Source organism: Melozone crissalis, unplaced genomic scaffold (assembly GCF_028551555.1).
Source record: "Melozone crissalis strain CALT ecotype California unplaced genomic scaffold, PUWL_Pcris_2 ptg000110l_1, whole genome shotgun sequence".
In the NCBI taxonomy this organism is placed as follows: Eukaryota; Metazoa; Chordata; class Aves; order Passeriformes; family Passerellidae; genus Melozone; species Melozone crissalis.
Window position 1 is genome coordinate 840,412 of NW_026535887.1, and position 12,324 is coordinate 852,735.

General features: G+C 44.0%; 1 protein-coding gene across 4 annotated transcripts in view; it reads left to right on the forward strand.

Annotated features, from left to right (window-relative positions):
- The window catches only part of SFMBT2 (Scm like with four mbt domains 2), a 110,703-nt gene that overhangs the window by 21,990 nt on the left and 76,389 nt on the right, over window positions 1-12,324 (forward strand). For all 4 annotated transcript variants that reach the window (XM_054292396.1, XM_054292394.1, XM_054292395.1 and 1 more), the window contains exon 4: window positions 1,228-1,468. In XM_054292396.1, the coding sequence (XP_054148371.1) occupies window positions 1,228-1,468 (241 nt within the window). The remainder of the gene's footprint in view (window positions 1-1,227; window positions 1,469-12,324) is intronic.

Sequence of the window (12,324 nt, forward strand, 5' to 3'; positions counted from 1 at the left end):
CAGAGGAGTGTTTTCTCAGCAGCTTGGCATCCCCACATCTGTGAAATCCTTGAGCAAGTAGACCATGTTATATTTGTCTTTATAAATAAAAGAGTCATTTAAAACTGCCATTTCAATTGGAAGTCAATCAGAGACAAGCTTACCTAGAGTTATAATCCCTCTGCATTCAGGAGCTGATAAGGTTCTAAGAAACCTGTGACAGCCTGTCCTTAAATATCTCCTGAGGAGTGACAGGTTACATTTTGGATGGTTTTGTGAAGACAAGGCTGGCACCAGTGCACTGGCATCCACCTCTTCTTCATCAGCAGCAGCTAGAGGCATCCCACTGGTGCTTGGAGCACAGGTGGTGCTGCACCAGGCCCTGGTGTTCATCAGCAGTGTCCCAAAAGAGAAGCACTGGCATCTGCAGTGTCCTAGGGCACATTATAGGTGCCCTGTCACTGCTGAGATGAGTAGAGGTAACATCTCCATCAGATGGAGGACAGTGACCCAGAGAATTTACTACTTATCAGTGACAGGTCATACCTTGTTTTCCATGGGGGAATTGGTTGAGGCTTGAGCTGCTGAGGATAGGTGCAGAGGAAATTCTCTCCTTGGTCTGCCTGGTACAGCATTCAACCGTTGATGCTTATCAAGCCTCTAGAGGTTCTTCAGTGTTGTGATGTGACTAAATATTGTAGTTGGGCTTAACTCCTAGAGGTGCTCCACACCTGCATTTCTGTGCCCTGTGATGTGCCTGGTGGAGCTGTGCAGTGGGAAATGAAGCTTCATGTGGGTTATGCTGACTGTATCCAAGACACTGGGGACATTTAGGGGTTGGAGACGAGTGTCAGTAGTCTCTTGGATGTAGTACACCTGAGGACACCACTCCTGCATGTGGGAAATGAAGCTTCATTTGGGTTATGCTGGCTGTATCCAAGGCGTTGGGGACATGTAGGGCTTGAAGATGAGTGCCAGTCCTCTCTTGGATGTTGTACACCTGAAGGCACCACTCCTGCACTTCAGAACCTGTGGGACTTGCATCATGGGATATGAGCCAGTGAAGTAGGACTGGAACTGCCCAGAGAGAAGGAGGAGGAGGTGGTTGGATTAAGAAGCGCAACCAGCTCATGTCCTATCCCAGGGCTGCTCTTCAAGGGCAGCATTCCCAGGGGAGGAGAGGGGAGGTGTGGGGCATCTCCCTACCAAGCAGAAAAAGTTAACACCATTCCTTTCTCCTTTTGCAAGGTTGAAATCAGCCTTCAGAGCAGCTTCCAGCCAGGGATGAAGCTGGAGGTGGCCAACAAGAGCAGCCCAGACACGTACTGGGTGGCGACCATCATCACCACGTGCGGGCAGCTGCTGCTGCTGCGCTACTGCGGCTACGGCGACGACCGCAGGGCTGACTTCTGGTGTGACGTGATGACAGCAGACCTGCACCCCGTGGGCTGGTGCACGCAGAACAACAAGGTCCTGATGCCCCCAGAGGGTGAGTTCTGCCTGCTCTGCTGGGGTCCTGCTCTGCTGTAGGGCTCCAGGTTTCTGGTTGGGCTGGGATTGTTGGATTTGTGGGGTGTGCTGATGAAGGGAGGAGTGATGAGTCTGACTCTGTGATGAATCTGAGAACTCCATGTGCTCAGAAGGCTAATTTATTATTTCATGATAGTATATTATAGTAAAGAATATTATACTAAACTGTACTAAAGAATACAGAAAGGATACTTACAGAAGGCTAAAAAGATAATAATGAAAACTCGTGACTCTCCAGAGTCTCAACACAGCTTGGCACTGGTTGGCCAAAGAGTGGAAACAACTAACATGAAACCAACGAAACAATCTCCAAACGCATTCCACATGTGAGCACAACACAGGAGAAGCAAATGAGTTAATAACTGTTTTCCTTTTTCTCTTGGCACTGATTGGCCAAAGGGTCAAAACAACTCACAGCAGAAACCCAATGAAACAATCACCTGTGGGTAAACAATCTCCAAACACATTCCACATAAGCAAAGCACAGGAGAAGCAAATGGGTTAATAATTGTTTTCCTTTTTCTCTAAGGCTTCTCAGCTTCCCAGGAGAGAAATCCTGTGTGACGGGATTGTTCAGAGATTGTGAATGCCACGTGGGATGGGTACTGCAGGTCCTTGGCTGCTGTTGGGTGATGTGGGCAGGGTTGTGTCCCCACAGGATTCAGTTTGCCACTAAGCTCCCAGCAAAGGAGTTTTTGCCTTAGTTGGTGACAACAGAAGGCACTTCCATAGGGAGATGTCTTTTTACTGCTGAACTGTAATGCTGTGATTTTCACTTCGTGGAGAAGTCCTGTTCTTGTGGAAGGGAGGGGTGAAATTCAAGAGTGAGAATAAACTAAAATAAGCAAGATCAGCTTGGGTGTAACCAAAATCAGAAGCTGACTTTGCACTCAAAAGTGTTTTGCCCTGAAAATTTAAAACCTTCCATCGCCAGACTCTGGCAGCTTTTAATTCCAATGGTAGATCCATGTGATTAAAGATAGCAGAATTTGATTGTTATTGGTCAAAGCATGTCCTGATTGGCAGCTCTCAGGTGCACAAAAGCTGAATGGAAGTGTTGTGGATTTCTGAGTGGCCCATGTGGAGCAGTTTGTTAATAATACAATTTGATCCCCAGTGTATAAGAATATAAATATATATATATATTAATGTATATATAGGCTATGTGCATCAACAGAGCAGCTTTGGTGTATCCCTGCTATTACATTGCTCCAAGCAGAGGCATATTGTCAGTGTTGCTGCTAAGTATTCCTGCCATATATCCCATTTATTCTGCATCAAGGGAAGAAGAGATGAATATTCAGCCTCCAGCTTGTGCATACATTTAAGGAAAGTCTCATTTAAGGGTTCTGCTGCTGAAGTTACCCTTTCCCTTTCTGCTATGTGGGCACTGGAAACAGTGCATGTGCCAGTTGTGTGCCATGGGAATTCTCCTGGAGTGAGTGTTCCCTGCCTTCCTCCTGAAGTGAGCTGTACACACAGTCTTTGAATCAAAGCTGACATCCCTGCCTTGCATGTGCCCAGCTGTGAGCTAAACTTGTCTTTTTTGTTCTGGTCTGTGTGTTTTGAATAAACACAAGATTGATTGCTTAAAAAAAAAAAGGGAAAAAAAAAAGAAGTCTTGAAGATAAATACGGCTGAGAAATCTCTTGGCTTGGTACCAGTAAATCAAGCTGATGTGAGGGGTGAGGTGTTTTATTTTATTGGCCTCTTAAACTGCATTTTATTATGTGGATTACAATCAGTGTTACCAGAAAGGTGTACAGGGCTACAGACCAAATCTCAAAAGTGAGGGTCAGGGGGGTAAGAGAATTTACTGAATGTCATAATAGAAAATAACAATTCCCTTATAACCTGAGGCAACTGCTTTTCATGGATCTGCTGGAATTTGCCCTTTGGGTCGTGGCCACTCTGTGTGAATTGCCTTGCTTGACTGACTGCCAGTGTTCAGTGTGCCCTGCATCCCTTTTTCTCTGGTGGGTGATGTAACTGGACACCAGGGTGCTGAATGTGGGCAGCTGCCCTGTTAGTTTGGGGCTTTTTTTGTTTATTTTCTCATTCCCACTCCCATTTTCAGTGACTAAACTTTGTTGAATATGTCACAGTGTAATTTCCAAAAAGAAGAAATTAAATGCATGGGTTGTTATTCCAAAAGAGATTTAAGCATTTACGAGCTTGGCTCATTTTGGAACGAGGCATCTAAAATGCCCAGGAGGATCTCAGCCTTCAGGAACTTAAAGAATCATAGGACCTATGCATTGGTAAAAGAGAAACTGATGTTTTCTATGAAACTATGTTCTCTATGTGGAGATTTTTTTAAACTTCTTTATTTTGTGGTCAGACTTTTGGGTGGGGAAACAAAAACCAGCTTTAAACTGCACAGACCCAGTTGTGAAGGCATCAGTTCTGCACATCTTCATCACAGTGGCTGTATCTGTTGGCTACAGCATGGCTGGGGCTGGTTGTGTGTCATTAGGCTGTGATTTTAATCAGGAGCTGAAGGCCTTGGTTAAAAAGCAGAGTTGCCAAAATGGACTTGTTTAACAGCCAGGATGGCAGCACTGGGACAATGCTTTGTTTCTGCTCACGAGTCAGGTTGTACTGATGGGTGCTCATCTCGTAAATGTGCTGCCAGACAGGAATGGTGGAGTGATGGGACAAAGAATTTCATTAGATGGGAGAGAGATGGAACAAAATGGGCTGGTTCAGTTCAGCAGATCAATAGAACTTGATTTAAAGTCCAGCACACACTGAGCTTTTAAGAGGCGGCTGCCAAATAATTGTGGTTTATGATCCAAATTGAAGGAAGTTGATTAATTTGCAGACTGCTGCTCTGTTATTTATGGGGTGACATTAGTTACATCATGGTGCCTGTGGCCTGTGAGTAAAATGTCAAGTCATGTTCTGTCCTCCTGTGACGTGATGGTGCAGTCACCAGACCAGGAATACCTGAGGTGACAATAAAATGTCTTGGTTTGTGGCAGGATGATGTGAGTGCATGTGTGCTGTGAGCTTCATGCTCCATCCCCCTCCTACGCAGGAAATCAAAGGAGTAAAATTGTAGTTACTTCAAGCTCTGCCATTAATTATATTTTTCTCATTACAAATCGGTGTGTAATTTGAATTGCAAACTCAACTATCCTGGCAGAATAGATCTGTTTACCATTCAAAGCAAAATGAAAATTATTTAAATTAGTTAATATAGAACTCATTTGAATGAATTGGATGTTTATTCATGAACTAGCTGAGGCAAGTGTGAAGCTGTCCTTATGGTCTGTAGCTTTGGCACTGATCAGCTCTAATGTCACGTCCTGGGACAGAGATTTCTTCTTTATTGCATATTAACTGTGGTGTAAGCAGTGGGTAACTACAGCCTGATGTAGCTGAGTGTGAAATTTTCATCCTTCCTGACAAGGCCCTTCAGCACTTGAAATTCAGATGAGGAAGGGCAGCCTGCTTCAGAGTTCACTGGCAGTGGCAGGGCTCTGGTGGTGTGGGAGCCTTTGTTTCCTGCACTGTAAGGGTGGGATGTAATGTAGATTTTCCATCAGTTAGTTAAAATTTCCCCATTTTATCAACCTGAATGGAAACAGGGATAGAATTTATCCCCTCCTATGTCATACCCAAAACTCTTCCTCCTCTAAGTGCAGTTTGTTGCCTTCCTCATCCCTTGGACTGAGCATCTTTCATCCCTTTTACCCACTGGGCATTAAAAATTGAAGCCTAGCTAAACTTTGCTGATTACTGAAAGGAAAAGAGGTGTCCTTTAGCCTGTTCATTTCCATGTGTGTTTTCCTCTGCTGGTGACAGTTGAGTTCATGGCCACATCCACCATCGGGCGTGGAGAACCTGACAAGTGTAGTAGCTAAATTATGCATTGTGAAAGAGCAGGGATGTCCTGTGATTGACATTCAGGGAGTTTTTGTGCAGATTGTAGATTTCCAGCTGAGCTGACAGAGCCCAGGCTCCCCTGGCACTGTTGTAATGCATCCTGGAATGAGCTAAAGACACCGGATGAGGGAATTGCTTTGTACACTTGGAATTGCAGCAGTGGCTCTGCTTTGGTGCTGTTTACAGATGGAAATTCAAACAGGGCATTTCTGTGTGCAGATCTGTGAGCTGGAGTCTGTGGAGATGGAAAGAAACACAGCAGAGAGAGAACCAGGTCTATATTTTGATTTTGTGATAGGCTGGTGTGAAAATGGGGAAATCTCTGAACACTGGGTGTACCTGAGCTTGGTGACCAAGAAGATCAATCCCACTGTGATTCTGTGTGGGAAAGCAGCTTTCACTTCCCTGTTGCATCAATACAAGGAGGATTAAAGTTCAGAAGTCTGATCCTGAGTTAAAATAACCTTCTCTTTCATGGTGCTGAGCTTGACAAAGTTTAATCATCGAACATACCGTTAAGTTGGGGTAGAGTTAAAGCATTTTGCCTGCCCAGGCTTCCTGTGAAGGCAATCACCATCATTTAGTCAGTATTTGAGACAGTTTTTCATGTGGCTCTCAGGTGAGATTAAGGCCAAAGGAGGGAAATTTCACTGTGATTCCAAGTGCTGGGTCAGATTCTGGGCAGGATATGGTGGAAAAGGGAGATAACACTTGTGCCATGGCATATTGAATTGCCTTCAAATGACAACTTACTGCTTTTTTTGTTTGGTTGGTTTTATATATTATCATGTGAATCTATCCCAGAGCAAAATGCTGCTCTTTGAGGTCAGCAGTGTAAAGGAGGGGAGAAATGGATCTGGTTGGACTTGGTGAAATTTGCAGCAGGGTGATTCTGAATGGTCTCAGGATGGTCTGCTGTGTTGCAGGTGTGGGTTTGATGGCACTCCAAGGCACACAGAAAGCTTTTTTTGGGGTCCATACCCTTGGCTTTCAGCATCATTTTTGGAGCTGCCTTGCTGAATGCAAAGCTTGTCCATGGGTTCTCAAAAGAGGGACACAGAGATCAGAGAAGATGTTTCTGACATTGGATGAGGGTGTTCAGAGATTCCCTTTCAGAAAATACAATCATGGATATAGTTGGGGTTTTCTTTTTTTGTTTTTTTTTTTAAATGAAGTTATCTTCCCCGTGGTTTCATCCCAGAGGAAGTAAAAATTAAACTGTACTTGCAGATAGAGAGATCAGATGGGCAAGGTGGACTTCTCCTTTTGCTTTTTTGCTGGTATGGAGAGCAGATCTGGCCTTGGTTTAGCTCTTTCACCTGAAATATCACTTCCTAAGTGCTTGAGGCTGGAGAAAATAAGTAGGCATTCACTGAGCTTATGCTGTTTTACATCAGCTAAGAACTGGGCCCTCGAGCCAAGTAAAATGAAACTCGGAAATCTTCTTTGGCAGGTGGCACTCTCAAAGCCTTTGGATGTTTCTAAAGCAGTATACAGGGCTGGTTCTTAAAATCTCTGCCCGATCTTTATCCTATTATTCCATCAAAACTGAGTTTAGACTAGCCTAATGTAAATAGATGGCAGGATTGCTTTATTTTAAATGCTGCAAATGACTCTTAGTGCAGTGTTTTATGTGTGCTTTTCAAGTCGACTTTAGCAGACTATTAATTATGCAGGGATGACGTTAGCATAAATAACTAGTCAGCAAATAAATGTCAATTAAATATTCTATTAGCATAGTAGGCAGCTTTATGCATTGGCATAGAACATTTAGCAGATCATACTTAACAAGCACATTAAAAAAATGGATTTTTTTTTTCCTCCCTAAGCTCTCCTGATGACGGCAGAGGGGAGGAGAGGAGGTAAAAATGCTGGGTTTGCCTGAAATATGCTGCAGTAGGAGTCAGGTCAGTTGGCTCTGGTGTATCTTGGGAGTTTCCAGGAGCTGGAATTCATTGGAGCATGTCATGGCTTGGCATTTCCTCCCAGCCCCTCGTAGCCCCTTGCAGACTTGCTCCTGAGAAAAGCATATTTCCATTAGAGCACCCTCAGTAGCTTTTCCTTCCCTTCCTTGGCATGAGTCAGATCCCTCAGCTTGGGATGTGAAAATTCAAGAGTCTGCTTGTGGCTTGAGTGGCATCAGGGTAGTGTTGTCTTGATAGGGAGAATGTTCTTTTCACTGTTGTGTGAAACTGTAAATCTTTTGCATGTGCTGCTGGCTTTAGTTACTTTCAGAAGACTTAATATTGCCAAGAGAGGCCCTTTTGGGGTAAACTGGGCATAACAGCCCCCCATGTGTGTTTTGGGAATATAATTAATTGTTGAGCTACTGTGTAAATGTGGCACAACCTTGCCACTTCGCACGAAGTTTGAGTTGTAGACTTTATCAAATGGGTTTGATCATCTCTAGCTCTGCTGGGCTTGAGGTCAACATTTTCTGTTTTGATTTTCCTTTTAATATAATTTATCAGGTCCAGAGGCATAACTGCAGAGAGTCTTGCAGGGATGAGATGCTGGCAGGTTTATTAGGAGGAGTGGGGAGTAAATGAATTATCCTGCTATTTTAATTGTGAAACTCAGACCAAAAAACACTTCCTGAGTGGGAAATGTATGCACTGCTGTGGCTCTGTGAGTCATGGAGAAAATAGAGGGGGAAAAACAATGTTTGGTTCAACACAAGTCTTTTTGTTTAAAAGTGTTTTGGGAGTGCAGTAGAAGTTTAGGGAGTGCAGTAGAAGTGTTCTTTAGCAATGTGGACAAGACTTCCAGCCTTGGCTCTGCTTGGGCCCTGTGGCTCAGGTAGTGCCCTTGGGGCACTCTCAGCTCTCTGCTGAGGGGAAAGTTTTCTTCCCTGAGGCCGAGTCTCATCAGCTGGAGTCACTCTTCTTGTTTCTCTTCAGTGTCTGGTGGAACTGGCTTAGAAAAGTTCCTTTCTCTCCTTCATGAAACCATAAACTCAAAGCCTCTGCTTTGAGTATTTTTCTTCAGGAAAAAGTCAGCATTTTTCCACTCAAAAACATCAGGATGGCCGTCTTTGGGTTTAAACACCCAAAAACCTGTCTTTGAGTTGAGTTGCAGCACCCCAAAAGTGGGTGCTGGTCCCTCCTTGTCCTTTTGCCTGGCTTAGACTTTATCTCAGAGGGTGTTGGCTTCTTCTTGTGCATTCATTTTGAGATTTTTCTCCTCCATCCCCAATGAGATGCTCTTGGGGAACCCAGCCCTTGCTGAGGATCAGGCATTTGATGAACTGAAACCATGCAAGATTGTTTAGTTTTCCAGTGGAAAAAAGAAAGCCTGGAGCCTGCACATGAAGCAGGCTCTGTTTATTAAAAGCAAGAAAAGAAACACACTTTTATCAAAACCTAATTTTCCACTAAGAAGCCGTTTCAGCAGAAACATGCCCAGCAAGCCGAGTTTCCAGGGACAACAACATCTGCTTATGCTGTATTTATATTTATTTATGCTCACAAGCAAATGGAGGGAAGGAAGAAGGAGCAGGCCTGAGCAGGCAGCCTGTGGTCCAGTGAGGCAGGGATGGGTGCAGTGTCTGTGGGCACCAGAACTGCTCAGGAACCTGCAGTGTGCCTCATTTTCCTGTTCAGCACCTGTATTTAGGTGCTTTTTTGTCATAGAACCCAAAGATGGTTTGGGTTGGAAGGGATTTTATTGATCATCTCATTCTAACCCCTGCCATGGACAGGGACACCTTCTGCAGAGTAGAGTGTTACTGAGGATAATTTGAAAAATCAGATTTGGCCTACACCTGGATTAGATATCGGTGCAGGTCCTTAGAGGATTGAGAGCTTCACTGATGCCATGTTCCCCTAATGCAAATCCTGGATTTTTGCAGATTTCTGTGTGGAAGTACTTTTCATCTATAACTACAGCCTGCCCTTGTTCCTGTACTGGACGGAGCCGTGTAGTCAGCAAACCTTGTAAAAAACATGACTTAGTTTTGCAGCTAACACTGAGGATAATGCAGCACTGTTTACTCTAGTGTGTTATTAACCCAGCTCGGAGCAGGGGTTTAATCTGGAGGTTGGCTGGCAGCCAAGGAAGGGTTCCAGAAGTGGTGGTTCTCCAGTGGATGAGGTTTGGAAGCCTCAGACATGGCCCTGCTGCAATGAATCCACTCCCTGCCTGCTTTTCCCTGGCTTGGGTGGACTCTCTGTTGTAGCCACATTTCTCTTCACAGAGGAAAATCAAGGCACAGCTTCCCAAGGATATTTCTGGGATTCACATTCTCTGAACCTCAGAGAAACAAAAACCAATTCTTATCTCAATTGCTGCTCCTCTTGTTGCTCACAAGTGGAATGCATTGTGGAGGATTATTTACCTGAAGGAATTTGCTTGATTGGATTCTGGTGTGTTTTGATTCATTGACCAGCTGAATCCATGTCTGTGTGTTGGGACTGTCAGGTGACAGTCACGAGATTCTGTGCAGTTGGGTGCTTGTGCTGATTAATTTTAGATGTAATGTAATAGAGAAAAATATAGCATAATAAAGTAATTAATTATACTATGTGCAGATGGGTGCTTGTGCAGATTCAGTTTAGATGTAATGTAATATAGAATAATATAGTAATAAATAAATAAATAATATAAATAATAAAGTAATTACTTATACTATGTGCAGTTGGGTGTTTGTACAGATTCAGTTCAAATGTAATATAATACAGAATAATATAGTATAATAAAATAATTAATTAGCTTTCTGATATCCATGGAGTTAGATGCATCATTCCTCTCGGACATCAGGTAAAAATATCACCAATACTCTGTTCTGACTTTTATCTCCACATTCTGCCTTCCCCCATAAAGAAGTGATGCTGCCATTCCCATAGCAGCTGGATGGTTTGGAGCATTGTAAGGGTCCCTTTTGGGTGCTTTGGTGCCTTTGGTGTTGGGAAGGCTGAATGAGGAATCCTGTTATGATTAAAGAAGCAGCACCTTGTGTACAAGCAAAAGCAGAGCTGAGGATCAGGGATATTGCAATGAAAACTGAAAGCCTAATCCTTTTATAAACAGTCTGGAGGGGGGAGAAAGAAAAGCAGTGATTTTTGGGGGCCTTGACAAGTTATAAATATATCCTGAGTGAAACCAATAGTGTGGAGCTTTATGAAAGATTTAATGAATGAATATTTCATGCCCACATGGTGCTTCTTCTGTAAAGTGTGCTGTTGGTAAAAAGCAATAAACAAAGAACCTCCTTCAGGGTTTGTTTGGGCTTTTAAATTAAACTAATTTAATCAACTTTTCCAGTCAAGCTTGATATTAGTTCCTTTCTGTACACAGCACTGTACTGGGTTCTGTTTGTTTTCTCCTGATACCTGTTCTGCTGTTTGGGAGATGCTTGAATGTCAGAGAATGATTCATTTCATCCTGCCCTTATGGTGCATCTGGGTTTTCAAGGCAGACAACTCCTGACTTTCTCCTTTTCCCAAAACCTGAGGAGCCATCCATCCTCCACCATCACAGCTGGAGGTGTTCCAGGACTCCAGCTGAGGTCATTATCCAGCAGGAAAATCACTTGAGCATGCTGGTCATTTCTGATTGTAAGCAAATAGGATTTTTATGTATTTTGGAAGCCTTCAACACCCGGTTTGCTGCTGCTTGAAGGACTAGAACCAGCCCAAAGTGCTCTGGAGTCTGGCCCTCTATGGACAGTGAGGCTTGGACATTGCTGCACTGGATTTCACAGATTTATGCAGGGAGATGGAAATTCTCTCCAGGCTCAGGCTTTTGGCAGGCTGGGGCTTGGGTGTGCTGGTGAAGTTTCTTTATGGTTGGCAGTCATGACAAATGGCCAGGAGGAAATCAGGGTATGTGTTAGCTCTGTGTTCCATGTCTTTTGCAATAATTTCTAAAAAAATCCTTGGGGATGTGATTTCTCCTTGGGAACAGCAGGACTGAAGCCAGTTGATGTTTTCACAGCTGGACCAGCAAGTGAAAAGCAAATGAGGCAAGCAGGGAGATAAAAGCAAGGGTGATTGGAGGGGTAGAGCTAACTTTGGGAAGGCATCAGCATGGGCTGGGGATCCTCTCAACCCCACACTTTGCATGGATTGCTGGGGTTGGTGTTGCATGGAATGAGACATTTCTTAGCTGATTTTGCAATCAGAAGGTGTAAAAGTGCTTTTTTTTCTTTTTTTCTTCCTTTTTTTATTTTTTCTTGTGCAACCAGTTGATTTTGTAGTGGGCAACTTTGGGAACTGAAATTTATCCCTCTTGGGTGGATGGAGTATGGCCCTGTGAGGTTTCTGCTACAGATGAGCAGGACTTTGTATTAGAAGGGAGGTTGTGTTAGAAACTGAGGGAGTTTTGCTTGTCCAAACCCCCACAGATGTGAATTCCATTTTTTGGGTGGTGTTATTAGGCAACGTGTGAGGTTCTGTCTCTGTAGATCAAGGCTCAAGCCCATTGCACAGCAAAAGCATTAAACTTCAACAAATACTGATGCAGCAAAACTCCTTGCAAGTGATGCTGAGCTGCAACAACTGATTTATCCAGCCCAAAATGTTGGCAGAACCAATTTCTGTGGCAGCTCCTGACCCCCTGAAAGGAAATCTCATTTCAGTGGGACTCAGGCTCTGTTCAGGATGCCTGAGGTGAGCAGGTGAGACCCCCTGGCTTTGCCTTGTGTTGCTCATGATTCTGATCACAGCCTGCAGCCTCCACTGTGACCAAACCATTGGTTCTGAGCCTGGTGTGCAGTGCAGGCTGTGCTGGAGGAGCAGAGATGGGGCAGGAGAGGAGTAATTGCAGCTTGAGGCAGAGACTGTGAATGAGGAGCTGCATTTCCAAGGAAATACTGCAGGGAAAGGCTGTGAGCAGACACCAGGCTTTTCTGCAAGTTGAGATTTCCTGAGATTTCTTCCTTCTTTAGCAGCAGGGTTGGTTTTTGGGTGGTACCTTTGAGACGTT